The 23,059-nt window shown below is 34.5% G+C and overlaps 1 protein-coding gene across 4 annotated transcripts in view; it reads left to right on the forward strand.

Annotated features, from left to right (window-relative positions):
* Positions 1–23,059, forward strand: part of PDE4D (phosphodiesterase 4D) — a 1,222,901-nt gene that overhangs the window by 491,813 nt on the left and 708,029 nt on the right. The window contains exon 1 of one of the 4 annotated variants that reach the window (XM_074203064.1): positions 378–21,561. The exons of the other annotated variants lie outside the window; for them this stretch is intronic. Coding sequence (XP_074059165.1) covers positions 21,554–21,561 — 8 coding nt within the window. The 5' untranslated portion in view covers positions 378–21,553. Of the gene's footprint in view, positions 1–377; positions 21,562–23,059 lie in introns of those variants that run through there. 4 annotated transcript variants of the gene reach the window in all.

The following is a 23,059-nucleotide window of genomic DNA, read 5'->3' on the forward strand; positions in this document are numbered from 1 at the left end:
TAGCTCTCCCAAGAATATTCACTCACTCTTCATATAAGCATAGTAGTTCATAAGGTTTAATATGTGTTTTATTTGAAAGTGAATGGAAATTTGATGCCTCTCTTAGAAAGAAGTATTCTATTATCATTTATTCCAACCTGGAGTGGGCTGAATTTGTGCCTTTTTATCAGTGCTGCACTCTTTGGATCTCCACCTCTGTTGGGTTGCTGACCTCCTTCAACTCTCCTCCAAACAGATGTTGTCAGTTATAACTTTCTGCCAGTGTCCTCTCTTCTTCAACTATGGATATATATATAACTATAACTATAACTATATATATATATATATATATATATATATATATATATATATGTATATATAAAATCTTTGGTGGATCCTGATTTTTTGCTACCCAGCACTACTTCACTGCATTTGGCAATTTAGCTCTTCTCTAGCAGATTAAATCTGTCATCCATATGCTTTCTGCCACTCAGCTCTGTTCTTTGCATGGAGTTCTTCTTTAGCAAATGGTGCCTCCATCTGCTTTTTCCCACTTAGCTATTCTTGCTGTTCCCTGCAGTTTCGCTTTCCTGCAGCAGATGGTGCTGATCCCTTTCCCTGGGGAACCAGCTTTTTTTCACATAACTAATATGAAACAAATCTTTAAGGATTTTTTTTAAATAACCCCTTCTCTTCTTCCCCAAACAAAACAAAATTACCCTCATGTCTGTGCATATAATCCATCTTTTATACATGGGCTCCTGGTGCCCCAAGCCTTAGACAGTAGACATAGTAGAAGAAGCTAAGGGAAATGCTTTTTCTTGTACTTTCAAGTCTATCTCTGTCTCTAGCCCCTTATAATGAATTACTCCAGTGTCCAGGCATATTTCACACCCACAATGTTCACATTAGCACATACATATACAACACACAATATTTATACATTATATACGTGTGCAAACACATACAATATACTCATTATATACCTACATATCATGTATATATACATTTCTTCAAATGATAAAATGTATATGGATATTCATTTCAGTATATCTATATCTAATTTGGTGAAGTGTTTTTCTTCTTTTCTTGTTCTTGTGGGATCCAAAATTGCCAAATTTGCAGTAAAAGAAAATGAGACAGAGGACCAAGCCAAAAGCATTTTTTAATAAGTCTATGCCCCCCCTCTAATGAAGAGGACCTGAGAGCTTTCTCATTATCTGAGATTATCCCTTCCTCTGGGGCCTTAGCTTTACAGTACTTGATACTCATTGTAGTTGAAGCAAATGAAAAATACAGAATCTTGTTGGTGAAGAGAAGTTGCCCTTGACCTTCCAAGAGACTCTAACCAAAATACGGAATCTCAGTAGCTGACAAATAAGACCTTCACAGACTGACCTTGAGTTTCATGAAGTTCTACTGAACCCACAAACAGACCATTGGATTGGATTGATAAACAGGTGTCAGAACACCACATGGGTTGAAGAGTCGGTAGGAAAACAGGCACAGATCAGTAACTAGGGTCACTTATTGCTGAAATATTCATAGCTATCTCTCCATGTTGAGCAAAAGAGGGATGATGAGGGATAGAAGGGCTAGAAAAATAGCTGGGGGACTTTTCATGTCATTGAGTTACCTCTGCCAAGAAAAAGACATAAACAAGGGTGGAAGTTCTCTAGTTAGCTGAATATGATTAAACAAGTGATGTTAGAATCTTCAGTTTACAAACTCTGGGGCCCAATATACAGAACTTGTAATCAGTACTCCTATGGAATCATATCAAATTGATTTATATTGATTAGAATAGAATTATCTAATCAATAATTGATCACATTTTTGAAAATCAAAGTTGAATTTGGAAACTTCTCCTTATGAGTATATGTATACTTTAGTACCTCAAAAATTCACAAATTTGTTAGTTTCTGTGACAAATTTAATAATGAGGCTTGTTAGGGGAAGATTATAGTGAATTTTGAAGACAATAGACATCTTTGGATAAGTATGACTGTACACAAAAAACTTTCTTAGCTAGAAATACAGAGCCAATTTGAGCAAAGGTCTATGATGATGAAAGAAGTTTTAGAAATGTTAACATGAAAGCACAATTTAGGATAACTTGGCTGGAGAGATGCTGGCATCAAGTGTAACCAGCTAGTTATGTTGGTAGGATGATAACTGGGCCAGGATGTGACATTGGAAATGCAATTGAATTGTCTAGTAAATACTTATTAGGTGTATTTTTTAATGAGTCAAGCCTTATGCCTAAAATGAAGAAAAAAAGTTAAATAAAGGAGATTTCTATGGAGTAACTGAAAGAATTAGTTGATTAAACTGTTATAAAACTATTGTCTGGGCTGCAAGTCTGCCCTTAGAAAATACAAAGCAGTCTAGAAAGGAAATACCAGGAGAGTGGCACCCAAATGGTCACTTGGCAGTTATCAGTTGGGTCCTCATTGGTGATCCTAAGCTCCTCCCCATTGACTTGCCTACATGAATGTGGAAAGATGAGCCTTGTCTGGTTAAGTTCTTGTAGGGCAACATACCTCATGGTCTCACCTGTGTCACAATAGGACTTAAAAATAAATGCAGAAGACAAGATTTCCATAGAATTCAGGGCCACTGAGGCTAGTGGGATTCAATGTAAAAACACCTATCATTCTTCACCATTTCTGTTTCTCTCTCTCTCTCTCTTTCTCTCTCTCTCTCTCTCTCTCTCTCTCTCTCTCTCTCTCTCTCTCTGTGTGTGTGTGTGTGTGTGTGTGTGTGTGGTGTTTGTGTAGGAGTATGTTCTTTCTTATTACACCCAACCCCCTCGAGGAACATTCTCTCAAAGCTACCTCCCCTTTGGGCAGGGGAATAAAGAAATAAAACAATATTTTGATTTATTTTAGAGCTGAAAGAACCTTAGGAATTATTAAGTTCAATCTCCTCACTGAATAGATAAAAAAATGAGACTCATGGAAGGAAAGTATTATGCCCCAAATCATACAAGGAGTTAATGATGGAGTTGGGGGAAGAACCCAAATCTCCTGATTCTCAGGTAATAGTCAGAATAGAATGGAATGGGGTTTTAAAGAAGAGGGAAGAATGACTCCTAGACATGGAAAAACAAAGACAGCAGCAATAACTTTGAGAAAAGCCACATCAATTATGCTGATCATCCATAATATTTCTGCAAGTCCTATTCATTATGAAACCCTTTGCAAACATAATGTGCTGAAGAAAAAGCAAATTGGAGTCTAACAGTAAAAGCTTCCTAGAGCAGGAAGACAGAGCAGCTTCTTAGATGGAAAGAACTTTAAGAACCCTGCAGAAAACCCACAAAACTCAAAATATCAATCAATAAATATATAAATTTCCAGGAATTCATAAAATCTGAGACTTCATGAACTTTCCTCATGAAGGGTGGAGGTGGGAACAGTGGTGCTGTAAGGGAGGGAAGGTTACAAATGATAAAGCTTTCTTGATTCTTTCATTCCTTCCTTTCCCAGGTTCCTGAGATTTTAGATACTGGGTGGTTGATAGCTATGATTGAGCTTCATTGAACTTCAGATGTCCAATATCACAGCCTTCTCATTGTATTTGTTTCATCCCATTCTTTGCTTGTTTTTTCTTTTTATGAAAATTCATCATTGTTCATGCATATGCATACAGGCCTAGGAAGAGCAAAAGATGGCCCTTTGGCCAGTTTATTTATTTCTGCATCTGTCTTTCAGTTATCCAGGCTTCTGCTAGGATTTAGTTATTCTGAAACATTTATACCAATTCATTTTCACTTACTTCTGAATTAATTATTTTATTATCTGGTATTATTGCTTTGTTAAATTAGATATGACTGACTTGTTAAATTCTCCTTTAAAGAAACTTCAAAAATACTACATAGAAGAGCGGGGAGGGGAAGAGTACAAAATACGTAGTTAAGATTTCATTTTTTTTTGTCTTAGATATAAGTTGGTACAAATATAATTTGTATACAAATAGCCTTCTTTAGACAACTTATGGAGTATGAACATTTCTTCATGTTTCCTTTTGCCACTTTTGTTTGTAAATTTATCCCTGCCTATGTGGCAAAAATGATAATTTTTTAAGAATTAAATTAATTTTAAATTTTCTTCCTTTTCTTTGTTGCTGAAACCCTGTATTGTTCCTCCTTCTCAAGTCTTTCTTTTATTTGTTTTATTGGTTTTTTTTTTTTTGCAGGGCTATGGGGTTAAGTGACTTGTTCAAGGGCACACAGCTAGGTAATTATTAAATATCTGAGAACAGATTTGAGCTCAAGTCCTCCTGACTTCAGTGCCAGTGCTCTATCCATGGTGCCATCTAGCTGCCCCCCCATTTCCAAATCTAATACCCATGGGCATTTAAAACAGTAGCAAAATCCTTTAAAATGTATTTAGCATAACTGATATGATTCATAATGACAATGTGAATAAAATCAATAAGATTATTTTTATTAATGATTATAGAGATTAGAGGAAAAATCAGGAAATCATAGAAGATTTGGATGTTACTAGAACTTTTGGCATTTTAAACATAATGTATCATACCTCAGAGAACTTTTTCAAAATATGGAGTAGAATTAGTGTTTTTAGACATACAATGCATAGGACCTAGGTTCAAAATAGAGCTTGGTCAAGGATTAATTATGTGACTTTTGACAAGTTATTTTTGACCCTAGACCTATTTCATTTGGAAAATGAAGTATTTCAACTAGATGTTATCTAAGAGTCTTTTAGTTTTAAAGTTATGTTCTGATAAACAATTCCTCTAACATTTTTCTTAAGTAAAGTTGAAAGGTACCTTGGAATTGTATATAGTAAGCTAACTCGACAGTTATGAAAACCTGGGTTCAAGTCCTGCCTTTTTCTCATACTACCTTTGTGACCCAGTCAGATTATTTCATTTCTCAGTGCCCTGAGCAACTCTCTAAGACTTTGGAGATAGATAGCAAACTGAATTGATAGAGTTTCCTCATCAGGATTTTCCTTATACAAATGAAATGAGGTCCAATTAGAAACAAAATTAAGCTAAATATTCAAGGAACTATAGTAGTTACTAAAGCATAGAAACTCTGTATTATTTTTGCTTTCTCTCTCGGGCCTAATTTAAGGGACAAGTCAAGACCAGAGAATGTTTTTGTTTTTTTTTTTTTTTTTGCTGTACAACCCAGGACAAAAGTAACTAATTTTAAAAATTCAAATTTTATGTAAACTCCTTGAGTATAATGATACTTTTATTTCAAGAATTATAATCTCGCTGGATACACTGACACCATTTGCTTGAAATGAGTATTGTTGAAGATAATAGGTTTTTTCGTTTTCAGAGGAATGTGATTGAAAAGCAAAAAGCAAAAAATCAACATCTAGAGCTACCTAATTCTTATCTGAGTTATGCAAATGCTGCGTCATCAACTTGCATGGAACTTATTTTATTATTATTATTTCTTATCTCCTCATCCCTACTCTCTTACCCACCCCACCATTGCCAAGGTTTTGTCTCATTTATTTTCTAAAGATGTTGACTGTTTACATAGTTTCTTCCATTCCTACCATGGAAGAAAATTTTAGGAAGAGCTTCATGAACTTGTCAAAACTCAGTTTTTAATTATTTTTACTATCACTTTCCAATGAATGTATCTTTGTGGAAATGGAAATTTGAACTGTGAAGTATTTGCTAAAGCAAATGTCATGGTGCCCTTTGGCAGTCTTCAGAAACCTATGGGCCCCTTCTTAGAATATATCCCACTTCTATTTGAGGATGACATGACATCCTGACATAGAGAATAGCCCTCCTTGTAGTTCCCCCCCCCTTGTATCATTCCCATCTGTATTTTACATTACACTTGGATTTAAGTTCCTGAAGGACAAGGAGTATATCTTTGTAAAATCTTTGGTTCTTTTGTATCTGGTAAATTATTAAATTTGAATTCAGTACCTTAATTCTTCCATGGACAGTCTATCCCATGAGCTGATTGTCTTTTTCTAATTCTTTTACTATTTCATGGAGATAAGTACAACACTTTGATTGATCATCTGGTATCTCTCATCTTCACAATCCAGCCTGCCTACATTCTTTTCTGATTCCACCTGTCTTTCTTAATATCTTCTTTAAAACTTAGTAATATGACCTCGTATACTTGTAGTCACTATGTGTCTTTTCATTCATGAGGTGGGAAATGTTTTTCACTATCAGTCATCTGGAATCATGGTTGATACTTTAGTTAATCATAGTTCAAAGACATCACAGAAAGGAAAATATCCTCTAGGTATGGATAAAAAACTCTTTTCATTTTGTTAAAAAAAAAAACCCTGGAAGTTGGAGTGGTGCCCATTGCCTGGAGAATGGATAAATTATTTTTGTTATGATGATGATGATGATGTTTGTCCTTCATTCTTTTTTTTTTCTTTTAGGTTTTATGCAAACAGGGTTAAGTGGCTTGCCCAAGGCCACACAGCTAGGTAATTATTAAGTGTCTGAGACTGGATTTGAACCCAGGTACTTCTGACTCCAGGGCCAGTGCTTTATCCACTATGCCACCTAGCTGCCCCAATGTCCTTAATTCTTGAAGAAGACCATGACATCAGGGAGGTGATGCCATGGCAAATACATGATTTGGGGGGAATGGAAGGATTGTTGCTGTGCTAACTCAACAGTCTCATTTTTTCCTCCAGAGCTATCTGAGTCCATTCGTCAAATATAATCAGGATGACTAGAGACGGCCCTGGATGTGAGATGATCAGGATTGAGTGAATTGCCCAAGGTCACACAATTTTTGTTATAAGAATGTAATGGAATATTATCATGCTATTAAAAAAATGAGGGAAAATGACAACTTAAAAAACTGATGGAGAGTGAATAGTATCATAAGAACAATTTATGTTATAACACCATTATTATTAATTCAATGAAAATTTAGTATGTTTAGGAATGCTAAAATATATGATGGCTTGATGTCCTCTTTTTCAACTCTGGGCCTAAATTAAATGTCAATGCTAGGTTTAAGAGAGGAGAACAAATCAGACTAGTATGACCAGGAAATAGAGTTCCAAAGGGCATAGGTTCAACAGTGGGTGCTAAGGGGAAGACACTACAGGGGAAAGGAGATCTAGAAAAACACCAGTGAAGTTCATCGGTGGGCAGCAGGGAGTGACCCAGCAGATTGGTCTCACACATAATTAGAGTTGACAGGGAGCTAGCAGAAAACCCAGAAAGTGAACAGTTGATATTATGTCCATCTTGGTCACAAGTTGAAAGGAATTAGTCATAGAATTAGTCATGGGTGTGGGGTAACTGTCCTGGGGAAGGCAAGACCTCAGTCCTAAAGAAGTTAAAATCTTGATTGCAATGCCAAGACTAGTGAATTAGACATGGACCTACATGTTATACTTGGAATACAAGGTGATGGGATGGTTAAAATAAACAAAATCTTACAGGTGTGGTTCTAAAGCCAACACTGTCTTAGTTTGGGTTAAATACTAGCATAAAATGAGTGCTCATGAGTCACTAAAACTTTAACAAAAGAGGGCTTTACTTTTGCCTTAACAAACATACAGAAGCACTCAGATTTTCTGGAGTGGTCTCCATCTCCATTTGGACATTCACTGGTCAGTTGGACATTAGGGACAGTAACTTGTGTGATCTCTGGCACCCAACAAATCAAAGAAATGTGGAATCCCCATGACTTGAACTTTTTAATGATCCCAGGCCAGGCATTTGTGCCAGAGAAATTGAGATTGATCGGGTTTCTTGAGGGGAGGAAGCTTCACCAGGAAAGCTCATAGGGAAGTTGGGGCCCAAAGAAGTCATATATAGATTTTGTGTGTGGAGAAAACTGTATCAGCGTAAAGGGAACTGCATCAAAAAAATGCTGTCCTACCATACACCAGCCTTTGTTCCAAAGTCCTAAAGATCTTTTAAAGGATCTTTTATCATTTAAGTAACTAGACAGTTCTTCCTTTGTAGGTAATGCTAAGGTAGAAATAAAGAGGAAAAAGGGAAACAAAGAAAACATTTGGAAGAATAGAGAAGTCAGAAATCTTAAGCTTTCCTTCTTCAGAAAAATTATATTAAAGTCTCACAGACACCTCCATGTGTTGGATGATGTCACATTTTTGTAGTTCACAGTGGGTTTCCTAATGCAAAGTGGTGGTGATGAAACAGCAACAATAAGAACATCAAAGCCAGAGATTTTTCTCTCCTGATATGAGTGTGGTTAATGATGAGAAGGAATAGCTCCAGGAACATCAAGCCCTCTCAATATCAATAGGACTTGGTGACACTAGAACAGGGAGAGGAAGGAATCATTGATAGTTGCAAGGTTTTTGAGGGAGGACAGAGAGAAAAGAAGTATAAAAACATAACAGAGAGAGAGAAGAGAGAGAGAGAGAGAGAGAGAAGCCAGTAAAGAAGATATACACCCATGTGACCAAAAAAGTAATGTTAAAATCAAAATTTTAAGGGATCACGGTACAATGGAAATTTCAAGAAGCCACATATTTTCAGAAGCTTCAGAGAATTCAGGGAGGCTGAGGAATGTGAAAATGTCTTTTTAAAAAAAAATAATTACAAGGTAATGATTGCTTTTGAGAGAATGATATCAGGAAAGTCATAAAACTAGAAGTTGAATTTTTCAAAAAACTCAAATTGGATGTCCATTAGACATTTTAAAATGAAATATATCCAAAAGAGAACTCATTATTCCTTGCCCCCCCCCAACTCTCCATCCATCTAGCCTTGTTTATTATTATGTAGAAAGTAATACCCTTCTCCCTCCCACAGGCTAGTCATCATTTTATTCTTACTACCTGTCACCACACCACCCCAACTTCGCCAATCTTTTGTCAATTCCTATATATTTAGAACATTGCTACATATCCCCAAAATAACCCCTTCTCTCCCTGTCATCCTGGTGTAGGCCTTGATCACCACATGCCTGGACCACTGTAATAATCTACTGAGGAGTCAGCAGTCTTTCCCCATTCCAATCCATCCTCTATTCCTCCATTTCACCTCTAAAATGAGTTTTCTAAAATGCAGATTTGAATCCCCCGCCCCCGCCACACACACACCCTACCCAACAAAACTCTGTGGTCTCCAAAATCAATACAAAGCCTTCTACTTTACATTCAAAGCCCTTAATAAACTCACCCCCTCCTATGTTTCCAGCCTTCTTGCTCCTTCCTCCCTAACACATACTCTTCACTTCAAAGACGCTGGCATCTTGACTATTCGACAAAAAAGACACCCCATCTCCTGGCTACAGACTTTTTTTTTGTCTCTAATACCACATGCCTGGAATGCTTCTTTCCTCATCTTTCCTTCTTAGCTTTCTTCAGGTCTTCTACGGAAGCCTTTCCAAACCCACTTTATTTAAATTCCTTTCTTCCATTAATAGTTCCCTATTTATACTGTATGGAGTATCTGGTATATATTTGTTGTCTCCTCCATGAAATGTGAATTCCTTAGTATCCTTTCCCCCCCAAAAAAACATAGTAGGAGATTAACAAATGTTGATTGATTGATTACAGTTGGAGTAAGTGAATACTGAGAAAGTGGAGCAAACACACATACATATACATACACATACGTGTTGTATCTCCTAGTAGGATGTGAGGTCCCTAAAGTCAAAATTCTTTTTTCTTTTTTTTCTTTTTGTATTTTTCTTTCTGTATTTATCAGTGCCTAGCATATTACTTATTCTTGCATGTACTTTTAAAATGGTTAATGAATTGAGCAACCATAGGCTCTTTTTGCAAGATCCTTTTTGGTGAAAGGGAGGAGAAAGAGCAGTGACTATCTTGAAATGATAACAGTTGAAAAGGGGCTATTTTTAGGGTGGGGAAAATAAAATATGTCATAGACAAGAAGGAGACAATAATGAAGAAAAGATGGGAGAAGCAAGAGAGGGAAGATGATTAAGAAAACCACTTCCTGAAAGAGTGAAGAAGAAATGAGATTAAGAACCCAGGTGGAGGAAGAGGCAAAAGCAGATGTTCTATCAATCAAATGAATAAAAACAGCTGATCTCACTCTATAGCCCCACACTGTGATGGCTAGTATATTATATTTGCCTGTTATAAAAAGCTTTTTCCTTTAAATATTAAATTGGCAAGAGGTTCAGAACTTTTTTCAAAGCATGTAAATGGAGTTTTATTAGCAGTTCACCAATTAGGCTAATTGCTATTGATTCTGCAGCAAAAATTTTGCATTATACTTTTACCCCTTGTTCAACCAAGTGAAGGTTGACTGTAGATGATTCATCTATGGACTTTGGTCTCATGTAACTTGTTAAGCTTGGTCCTGTTAAAAATAAGCTAATTAAGGATAGTTTCTAAGCACTGGTTGCATAGAAATATAAGTAAGTATAAGAGTGCAAGTGTCATTTAGCACAAGATTTAAGCGCACGTTTAAAAGAAACATAGCTAGAAAATAGTTTAAAACTGTAATAGAAACAACGCTTGGGGAAAAGGGGGCTACATTTTATTTCAAATAAAATTCATTCTGAGATTTAGTACTGAATGCATGCATGCATGCATACTACTTGAAATGTGCACTTATTTCAGAAAATATATATATTCAACTGATTGTACTGAATGAACCATATCATTCAGGGTATAGGATATATTGTCTTGTGTTAGGTTGTTGGATGAACAGAAAAATATCAATTTCTTTTTAAAAAGAAGAAATCCAGGGTTTTTAAAATATGCAATAATCATTTCTAGTTGGCCTAAGAAATAAACCAGTATCATTGTAGACAAGGTGAGTAGTAATAATTCTTGCACAACTTATGAAAAGTTACCTGGTTCAACATTACTATGATATTTTTGGCTTGGTGGACATGAACTTTATATTTACCAGTATTTAATACCTTAAATTATTGGGAGGCAGAGTAGTTTGGTCGAAAACATGTTGACTTTGGAATTGGAAGACTGGACTTTAAATACATTCTCTGCCACTTACTGCCTGTGTGACCCTTAAGCAAGTCACTTCATATCATTAAGTTTTCATTTCTTCATGTGTAAAATGAAGAATTAGATGAGAAAATCTCTAAAGTCATTTCTAGCTCTAACTCTTGTTACCAAGAATAGTAAAAGGTCAAAATAATATGTAGCATTTACTAATATTGTACAGAATAGTTTGCCTTAAATGAGTCCATATAGTCAAATGAGATGCCACCTAAATCAGCTGATGTGATACAGTGGCCTAAAAGTCTTTAGTAAGTTGCTTATTTATTAGAGCTTTTTATGGAAAGCCTTTCAAGTTATAGAAAAATGTTTCATTTGAATTGAGATCATTAAAAGTTCTAAATGGCTTATTTTAATTTAGAATAGATCATTATGAATACAACTGAGTGAAACATTTGTGAATAATAAGTTTGGTAAATATGAGGACATTAGTACTGAACTAAAAATTTCAAGCAGCATTTTATCCCAGAAATGGTTTGGGATTTGGAATTTCAATCAAAACATTTATTAAAGGGAAGAGAATAGAATGTTGATCCAGGGCATTGAAATTTAGAAAACATTGACAACCCAATTTACTATGACATAGTATGAGAAAGGGAGTAGTTTGAGATAAGCCTTGAAGGCTTGATTCTTAGAATCATACAGAGAGAGTCTTAATTGCCAAGTTCAGGAATGAATTCTTCATTCAATATGAAATGGGCAAATGCAGTGTTATGCTTTAGATGAGTAATCAGAAATGTGTCTTAGAAAACCTATTCATTGCATGCAGGCTTGTTAATAGATTGTCTTTGCAATAGATTTTCCCTTTACTTCTTTCTCTGTTTGGAATTTTACTGGGTTATTTTGACACCATTTCCAAGAGCTCTTGTTATTGAAGGAGGCAAATAACAATCATGGAAAAATATAATCTATTAATAGAGGAAATGAGACTCTCTTTTAATTTTATCTCATAAGTTAGAAAAGGCTTCTATAGTTTGCATTCTCATAATCAAAATTTATAACTATTCAGTCAAAGGAATGTTCAGGAAATATGTAGAGTATTTGCTTACATTGATTGGAAATAACATAGATGTTTAAAAATTGGTCATATCCTACAATATATTTCCACAATTATTTGTTCCTTGAGAACTGGTGCTGAAACATTTCACTGCCTTTTTTAGCCCTAATATGACTGTTCCAACAACTCTTTGAGGTAATTAAATATTTTTTAGATTTCTTTTCATTAAAATTTGGGTTTGAAATGACTTACCTAATTATTTCAGTTCCATTTGCTTCCCCTTTTGACTTGTGCTTTTGAGATAAATCCTGAAAAATGGTTAACTATTTTCAGAGAAAATTTATTCTAATGCTTTGGGAATTGTGTCATTCACCTTGAGATTGTTCTTGAAAAATAAGAATAATGTCAGCTACTTGACTTATGTGTAATTATCTCCCATACACTGAAAATTCCAGTTTCCGTAAGACATTCAAAGCATTTATTATTTGCTTGCTATATATCAGAATAAGGACTGGGGATCTAAAGATAGGTAAAACAAACAAGCAAACTGTCTGCCTTGAAGGAGCTTGCATTCGAATGAGTGAGATAAATGTTAAAGTAACTAGTAATATGGATGATAGATGCAGAGGAAATGGCGCAAATGTTATTTCAGACTCTCATCACCTCTCACCTGGTAAATTCCAGTGACTCCTAACTTAGTCTCCTTAAATAAAATTTCTCCCTTTTTCTAATCCTTCCACCAAATACCTTTTAAAGTAATAATATTCCGAATAAGCCTGACCATGTTACAAAAGCTCAAAAATTTTAGATTTCTTCTTGTTGTCTCTGGGATAAAAGTCATATTTATAACCCTTTACAAAATGACTTTATCCTGTGATTCTAAGATTATTACACCTTACTCTTCTTGAAACACTGTTTATTGCATTCAAACTGGCCTACTTGTTGCCCTTCACAATCAGTACTCCATTTTCCCTCATCTTGACTTTATATTCTTTGTCCTTCATGCTTGAGGAAAAATTTGCTTTGCCTGAATATGTGTGTGTATTTGTACTTTGACTTTTGGCTCAAACCCTATCATGGGGAAAGGGGATAAAAATAAATGCTTGTTACTTGAAAATTTTTATTCAGAATTTAAAATAATTAAGAAAAGGAAAATATGTAACAAAAACTGCTATTAATTTTGTCATTCTTTCTCATGATGTTTACCATTAATGACAATATCATAATCATAATGCAAATATTTAGAAAGTAGTAATATGTGTATATCTAATAATGACATATCATTTTATGTGATATATCATTTATCATCATATATCTCAAAAGATGGTAGATGAAATATCACTATATATAATATATATGATATGCAAAATTGTATGTACATACACATATATAATGAACAGCAGAGCAAGGATGTGAATTCATATGCTCTGACTTCAAATACATCTATTTTTTTCCACTACAGTTTCATTATAGAGTTTGAGGTAGGAGGATGATAATAAAATGGATTATAGGAAATACTTTTCTATAGCAAAAAACTGATTAAAATTTACATGTGTATTATTGAACCTGGGAGGGAAGAAGCATTTTTCAGATTCCTATCATTCCATCTGGGTATTTTAGTTCATTATTTACTAAAATTGTTTCCCTGATTTATTTAATCAAAATATTGACTCATTTTCTATATTGTGAATGACTTAGAGGATGATTTTTAATCTTAGTATGCTTCACCACTATGAACTGAACAATATAATATTCATCTTTTTACCATTAACTTATCATTGTTCCATATTATATTGACTTTAAAGGGGTTAATTTAAGAGACTGATTTTTCTTCATTTTTAATGTTGTTCAGAACCAAGCTTCATTTGTTAGATATTCACAAAAACTAACCAAAGTGGCTATAATGTAATGAGGATTTTTTCCCTTTTTTAGATTGTTTAACTGGAAGTAAGAGAAATGAAACTGAAAGAAAAATAAATTTTGAAAATTAAATGCAAATCATTTTTAAAAGAAATAATTCTGCAAAGAAAGGACATATCTAAACTGTTAATTATATTTGAGGATGGATCAATAGTTTCATTTTTTTTCTCTGTAGATATTACTTGTTTTACAGGATCCAAAATTAAGGAATTAATTATAAAATTTATGCTATAAAAAAGCACCCTAATTACTCACAAAATTGAGGAGGAGTGGTCTGAGCTTTTCATTCCTACTAAGATAGTTTAGCTGAGTAGTACCTCCTCCTAATATGGAAGGCAGCATCCTACCGGAATGCTTGTGTCTTGAAGTTAAACCTATCAGATGTAAAGAAAACCACTCTCTCTTAATATACAATAAGGACAATAGCCACTAGTTAGAAAATTAACTTGCTGGCAGAATACAAAGTAAAGTTGCCCTGTTTTAGACACTATTTGTCAAGCAATTTAGGTCTTAGAAAATATGCAAAAGAGATTTCATTGGTTAGCAAGGTTTGAACATCTCTGTCTTAGGATATATACATTATGATTTGCTAAAGACTGCTTTGTTTTGAAGATAGAGGATAAGGACTGGTCATATGACTCCATTCCATATGAGAAAACTTCCTCTACCAATGTAGTTGACACCTACTTCAGATTCCTTAAACACTTCTGAAACAAGATAATAACTTATCCCCCCTCCACCACTGTTTGAACTTAGTTAGTTAGTTGGTTGGTTAGTTAGTTTTCATAACCATCTTTGCCAGGAACCTAAAATGGCCACAAAACCAGATAGAAATTCTCATGCAAAGATATCTAGACAAAAAAGATAATTCAAATAGAGAAAAAAACATGGAAAAATTTATTGGATGTATAAATATTTAGGGTTGCTACACCTGCATTTGGAATAATTTCCTATGTCATATTTTCATTTTCAGAAGTCTTGTCTATATGATAGAAAGACAGAAACAGAGCTCAGTATTATTCAGTTTGGTACAAAATGTTTTAAATTTGTAGTCATTTAGCATTATATATTAAATTCTCTTACTCACCTGAGTTTGAAACTGCACCATTTATTAGTGATGGGACCAGAGCAGGTAACTGAAAGGACTTGTGCTAGAGTAGTCAGCTCACTGAAAATTTATCCATAGGACTTGGGATTTGAATCTACTTATTAGTATGACATTGTATAAATTACTGAGCTTCTCTGAGCTTCATTTTTATGTACAATAAGAACTTGAACTGGATAGTTTCCAAGGACCCTTCAATTTCCAACTCTATGATCCTGTCACATTGCTGTTTCTAAGCCTTGGTATATAGTAGGTGCTATATATAAACCTCCATTCTCTTTCCTCTTTTCCTTAAAAATTTCCCCTAAAATGTCATAGAGGTCTCTTCTCTTTTCTTTAAAATAAATGGAAACTCCCTAACCTTTAAGGTCCCCCCACAATTTGCTTCTAGCCTCAATTTCCAGACTTTAAACTTTTTTATATTTGATCAAACACAGACTACAGACAGTTCTCAATTTCTGTGAGTGGACAGTTCTTCAGACCTCTTTGTTTTATATAATTCAAATTTGCCCACAAACATAGGAAAGAAAGGGAAATGAGAAGTGGGAAGAAATGTGGAGGGAGGCAGTTGATACAGGGTTTATGGACCATGGGGTTCAACTACAGAAAGGCTGGAGCAAGAGGAGGAAGTGCAGGCCAGCCATGGGGGAACTTTCTGAAATGTGAGGAAGGGAGGGTAGGAATATAGTAGAGGTTCACAAGGAGGGGCAGAATGTAGCAAGGGTTTCCTCACTTAGCTCTGGAAATCTCAAGCCAAGCCCCAGATATGGGTGGTAGTCTCTCTATGAATCTGTTCTGCTTTTACTTGATGGGATTTTTTTAGAATTTTTTTTGCGGGGGAGTTACAGAATTCTCAGGTGAGGGTCAGAAGGAAAAATAGAGTCTGAGAGATAGGCAGACAGAGAGAGACAGAGTGAGAACACACTACCATATAATAAAGTTAACACTGGGGTTTTTTAAGATTTTTTTGGAATGTAAATTTCTTTTTGATTTTTGATTTTTTGCAAGGCAGTGGGGTGAAGTGACTTACCCAAGGTCATACAACTAAGAAATTATTAAGTGTCTGAGGTCAGATTTAAACTCAGGTTCTCCCAATTCCAAGGTGGATACTCGATCCTCTGTGCCACCTGGCTGCCCTGGAATGTAGATTTCTTTCAGAATTCTTTAGGTACAGTGTAATTTGCCTAATATGAATTTACTTGAAGCAAAAACTGTGTCAGTTGTTTCCTGATTTTGACATGCTGTCTCCTGCCTCAGTGCATCTGCTCAAGCTGTTCCCCTCCCCTAGGATTCCTTCTTTATCTTTGCTTCAGAAATTTTCAATTTCTTGCAGACTCAGTTTGGAGGTTGAGGATTCCATATGAAGCCTTTTATTATTTCCTCCCTGAACTCCACTAGTGTTTAGCTTTCTCTCTTCTGATTAACTTAAAGTCACTTATCTGTTCATTTATACTGCTGGTAAATATAATACATTGAAGCTCTTGGAAGGCAGGTACTGTTTGGGTTTTTCCTTGATTTTGTATCCTAGTTCCTGGCACATTTTTTAACAAGTCTTTTGATTTCATTAGTATAGGAGAGCTCGTCATGAAGTAACTGCCAGTACTAATGTACACCAAGACTTAAACTACAGACGAGAAACAGTTAATTGAGTGGGATATCAAAGAGATAAAATAATGTGTCCAGGGTCACATAGTCAAAATGTAGCAGGAAGAGCAAGACTAGAATCCAGGTCTTCCAAACCATGTATCAACATTGAATCCACCATGCTATGCTATATAACCAAAACTGATTTGAATATACTTAATGAAACTCTATTGGACATAAGATGTCAGACTCACAATTTGATCTTTAAATGTGAACAGATTCAGAATGCAGAGAGAGAGAGAATAGATCTGTCTACAGTGGTGTGTGCTTTCCCCATCTCTATTCTACCAGATTCTGTATGATTGTGGGTTCAGGAAGTTTGGAAATTTTGGTTTCAGCTCTGCAATGGACATGGTTTGAAGGGAGCAGCTGGTTTACTTAAAATGAATGCCATCATCTACAATAGCACTTAATCTTCCAGCTTGTCCAACAACTTTCATGAAAGCCATTATTTACACCTATTCCCATGCAGGCTTATTGACTAGTGTCCACTTTGGAGGATGTTCAAGTGATTCCTTCTCTGTGGTTACTTTATTTTTTTTTCCTTTTAAAGATTTTATTTATTTTGAGTTTTACAATTTTTCCCCTAATCTTGCTTCCCTCCCCCACCCCCACAGAAGGCAATTTGCCAGTCTTTACATTGTTTCCACGGTATACATTGATCTAAGTTGAGTGTGATGAGAGAGAAATCATATCCTTAAGGAAGAAAAATAAAGTATAAGAGGTAGCAAGATTACATAATAAGATATCAGTTTTTCCCCCTAAATTAAAGGTAGTAGTCCTTGGTCTTTGTTCAAACTCCACAATTCTTTCTTTGGATACAGATGGTATTCTCCATTGCAGAAAGCCCAAAATTGTCCCTAATTGTTACACTGATGGAATAAGCAAGTCCATCCAGATTGATCATCACCCCCATGTTGTTGTTAGGGTGTACAGTGTTTTTCTGGTTCTGCTCATCTCACTCAGCATCGGTTCATGCAAATCCTTCCAAGCTTCCCTGAATTCCCATCCCTCCTGGTTTCTAATAGAACAATAGTGTTCCATGACATACATATATCTGTGGTGACTTTAAAAGGAAGTTTTGTGCAGATGATTTCTACTGCACAGGCATGATGATACCACAATCCTGATCTAGGAGAACTTTAGTATTCTTTGATCAGAGTTTTTAGGAAAATGGCAGTTACAAGAAGGGTGAGACAATTATTAACAAGAGAATAAAGACTGATAATCTACATAAGAAGAGGACAATCAGATTTTAAAAATATATGTACAATGCATATGTGCATTTATGTATACTCCTTTACATATATGTATATTATATACAGGAGAATATTATAATTATATGTGTGCATAATATGTATATATGGGTCAGCTTAGATGGCAAATTGGATAGAGTGCTGTACCTTGAATCGGAAAGACTCTTCTTCCTACATTTAAAGATGTCTTCAGTCACTTACTATATTTGACCCTGGATAATTCACTTATCCTTGTTTGCTTCAGCTGATCATCTGTAAAATAAACTGAAGAAGGAAATGTCAGGATCTTTACCAAGAAAATCACAAATGGTATTACAAAGAATCAAGTGTGAGTGACTGAATAACAACAATGTGTATATATAGAAATTTCTCTGTAAAAACACATATATGCATTTGACTCACACACATATGTGTAAGTATATGTGTGTGTTTATGTATGTGTCATATAATATGCAGACATGTATATGTGTGTGTGTGTGTGCCCTGTTACTGAACTGGACATTTAAATGCAGGGAAAATATTCATATATAAGGATTTTGAAGGAACACTGGTAAATAAAAGTATTAAATGAACTAGAAAAAATAAAGAGATAATGAAGTGCTCTGTAATATCCTTTTTAAATTTCCTTATTTAATTCCTGAAATGTCTTTGACATATGAACTAGGAAAAAAATAGAGGTTCATTAGCAAACAGTGTCCCATGGAATTTGTCAGCACCTTAGCTTTGGATTAATTTGTAGTTGTTCACTTTGGTTTTCTATGATAAGATAAAAAAAAATCCCAAATCAATAAATCACTTTCACCTGTCCTGCTGACCAAAGCATCATTTACAAGCAAACTTTTTGTAAAGAGTGACTTAGAGATATTTTCGATGATGTAGCTTCTATTCTTAAATTCATTTGTGAGTTTCCTGCTGGGAAAATTACTATATTGTATTTATTATACCTCTAATTTGCAGTGACTAGATGAGTCATAGACTTGATGGCCTCAATATCTGTTTCAATTTCCAAATGCAAAGTACTGATAAAGAAAAGTACTAAATTCTTGGAAGATTCACTTAATCCTGATCTTGGTATCAAGTGAAATTGGAAGGTTCGGTCTGGTGAGATAGGCTATATTATTTCATATTTATCAAGAAAGCATAATGCTGAGATTATTGTTTTCAGATCAGCACTTTTCATTGTATACTTGGATTGAGTTGGGAATTAAGCTGATGTAACTTCCCTTTCAATTTGAATATTAAACCAGGTTCTCCCCAGTGCCAAACTCATTCCCTGGAAATAAGACACATTCTTAGGGCAGCACATTTCTAGTTGCCTGAGTCAGATAATTATGTGGACTTCAGAAGTAATTTACCCAATAAAATCAAATATCTATTGATGTCCTATTATTGGCTGAAGAGCTGAATTCACAAAAAGATCCCTATCTTAGACACTAGCAGAGAAAGATTCACTTTTGAAAATGACTAAAACTAATTTATAGATGATTTTATCCATTAGATAGCCCCAAAGTAGAGATGGTAGGGATAGCCTTACAGCAAAGTTAGTATTTTTTGCTTATTATATATAATAGATGACTAATTCACTTGGATTTAGAAGTTTAAAAAAAAGTATTATGGAAAAAGAGTTGGAGATCATAGTACAGTAGATCCAAAACCAAGAAGAACCTTAGAGACTATCTAATCTAGCTATCTTGCTTTACAGAAGCAAAATGTATATGTAGAAAGAGGACTGCATTAGCTGTGTGATCTTGGACAAGTCATTTTTTTTGCAAGGCAATGGAGTTAAGTGACTTGCCCAAGGCCACACAGCTACTTAATTATTAAATACCTGAGGTCAGATTTGAACTTAGGTCCTCCTGACTCCAGGGCCTGTATGCTGTATCCACTGTGTGTCACCTACTGCCCCTAAATATAAATATATATATATATATATATATATATATATACATATATGTGTCTATATACATATATATATCAAATTTGTTTTACAATTATATATATAAAACAATCATTTTTTGCAAGGTTTTGAATTTTATAATTTCCCTCCCCTCCTTTCCCTTCCTCCTCCCCCCAACAGAAGGTAGTCTTTACGTTTGTTTCTATGATAGGCATGTATCAAAATTGAAGTATTGAGAGAAAAAAATCGTTAAGGAAGAAAATATTAGAGATAGCAAAATTATGTAATACATAAGATGACTTTTTAAAAATTGAATAATCTTTAGTCTTTGTTTAAACTCCACAACTCTTTCTCTGGATACTGATGGTATTCTCCATCACAGATTCCTTAAAATTGTTGGACAAATCATTTGCCTTAAAGAAGTCACTTACCTTAGTTTCTTCATCTGAAAAATGAACTGGAGAAGGAAAGGGCAAAATTCCAGCATCTCTGCCAAGAAAACCCCAAATGGGATGACAGAGAGCTTGATGTGAAAAGCCAGTAAAAGACAAAGAGGACTCTAAGAGGTTGAAGTGAGAGAGTTATGTGATAATCATTCAATCCATCAAAAAAACTTTTAAGTGTCCAGGCACTTCTAGGCACTGTGCTAAGCACTTGGGATACAAAAAGAGATTAATATGACCCATGCCCTCATGGAGTTTACAATCTAAGTGAAGATATAGTATGCAAACAAAAATATTCAAAGCAAGATACATACAGGATGAATGATACTTCACTGATTGAAGGCACTTGGAGCAGGAGGGATTGAGGAAGGCTTCCTAACAAAGGTGGAATTTTAAGTGGAAATTCAAGGAGGCCGAAGAGGAGAGTAGTCAAAGTGGAGGTGGTACAGCCAGAGAAAATACAATCTCATAGTTCCTTTTTCACTCTGAGATACTATGATTCTCTAAATTTTGCTCCCAGATCAAATTTAAAGAACTAGAGAATAATCCTCATAATGGTTTGAGAAAGCCAAAAAAAAAAAAAAAGACTCAAGTTCAAGAGGAAATTGATTCAAACACAGTTTCTCTTATGTTAAATTTACTGTTCTTCCTACTATGGCTGTGGTCTTGGGATACATTTTTACTCCTAAAAATTATGTGCTCTGGCAGATATTGGTTATATAAACTCTAGTCAAGTCATTTAATTTTTCAATGTTTCAGATAGCTCTCAGACTATAAACTGCTAAGAAAGTGCCAAACTACATTGGTAAAATAGAGTTTTCTCACAGGGAAATATTTTATATTAGTGAATAAAGTCATAGATTTAGCCCACATAATTACTCTACATACTTGTGAAATAGTATGGATCTAGCAAAGTATCAAGATTATATCTAATTTACATTAGATTCACATTATTAGGAGCTTTGGAGAGTCCCTGAAAGTTTATAAAGGTATTAAGGACTTTTTCTTTGACCCAGAAAGGATTATTTACCCAGAACTCTCCGGAACTCAGTCCCACAATAGCTCTATTTCCTTTCTTCATAGGAACGCTAGGAAGCCCAAGGGTTGAGCCATTTCTAATATTCTGACATTTACAAATGTGAATGACATACAGATAAGGACTCTGCAACAAGACTTTAGAATGTACAACACTAAAAATATTCCCAGACTTCATTTGCAGAACCAGAGTTCACTGACTCCATGGTAGCCTGAGGAACAATCGATTCAAAGATTAGCCTATTTAAAAGCAAAAACAAGGAAAAATACTGAAAAAAGCTTCCAGCTTTGAAATTTCTATCCACTCCTATGAATGCATGGGTAAGGTTTTTTTCTTTAGCTTTTTCAAATCTAACTCTCCTGTTTAAGTGCATATCATTTTAACCAAATAAATGAATTGTGGAGAACACTGGTGTTAGAAAATAAACAGAATGGCATTTAGGGAATTTCATGGTTAAAAGTAGATCAAAGAAGCAACTGGGGTTCTAAGTCACTTGAAAATGATCTTTTCTCCCAGGTAGTACCAATATAAGTCTTTAAATAGCTTCCACTGAACTGATGCTTTATGCAGTATGCTATATTTTTCAAAGAACTCTATGATTTACACTTTTTTAGTTTCTTTTCAAACTTACCCTCTGTTAGTCTCATGACCTTCTCCTTTTATTGAAGCTGCAATTTATTCATATGTGTGATGCCTCTTATATATATATATATGTGTGTGTGTGTGTGTGTGTGTATGTATATACATCTATACACATATATTGAAATATATATAAATACGCATTTGTATATATTTAGATATACATTTATATGTGTCCATATAGAGGTATATGAAATATTTTAACATTTTTAGACCCTTAGTGTTATTAGTGTAATTAGAGCAAAATATCATTATTTTTTTAAATGTTCCCTACTGCACATGCATTTTATGGTTCAGTCCCTAAAGAGTTCTACACATTTGCATTTTGAAGTGAATAGTTCTCATGGTGCAGATTCATATAGTTTTCTTCTAAGTATATGCTAAATACACAAATCAATTTTATCAGGATAAAGAATAAGACTTGGGCAAAAATCAATTTGCATAAAGTTGACAACTAGAGAGAAGAGCATATACAAAAACAATACAATACCATATGAAGAGGTAATTTTATTTTTTTCCTGGTTATATATAAAAGAATACTAAATAGCCTAAAAGTTATTAAATAATTCATTTGTTAATATTTTGTTAAAATTGACTTCAGTTGTATAATAGCTGTACTCTAACTCTCAAAAGCTTGTTTGATTTCTAAATATAATTATTTCTTATTTTTAAAGATTAACTCTGATTATGAGATTTTTCTTTTTCACTCACTAGGACTCTGATTTATTTCTTCTCGTCACCATTTTAGTAGTATAAGATTTAGATATTTCCTAACCCTTTGTTAAAGAGGAAATTGATTCAAACACAGTTATTGTTCTTTTCTGCTCTGCCAGTGGTCTTGGGACTCATTTTTGCTCCTAAAATTTATTGAGGATACCCTAAAGATCTTTTGTTTATGTAGTATATTTTGTCCTTATTCAGTCATTTCAATCAAGTCTGACTCTTTGTGACACCATTTGGGGTTTTCTTGGCAAAGATACTGGAGTAGTTTGCAATATACTTCTCGAGCACATTTTACAGATGAGAAAACTGAGGTAAATGGGATTAAGTGATTTGCCTAGAAATGTCTGAGGTCTGATGTTGACTTCAGGAAGATGACTTTTCTTGACTTCAGGCCTGGCACTCTATCCACTATGCCACCATATTAGAAATGTGTAAACATCTTAGTATAATTATAAC

This window comes from Macrotis lagotis, chromosome X (assembly GCF_037893015.1).
Source record: "Macrotis lagotis isolate mMagLag1 chromosome X, bilby.v1.9.chrom.fasta, whole genome shotgun sequence".
In the NCBI taxonomy this organism is placed as follows: Eukaryota; Metazoa; Chordata; class Mammalia; order Peramelemorphia; family Peramelidae; genus Macrotis; species Macrotis lagotis.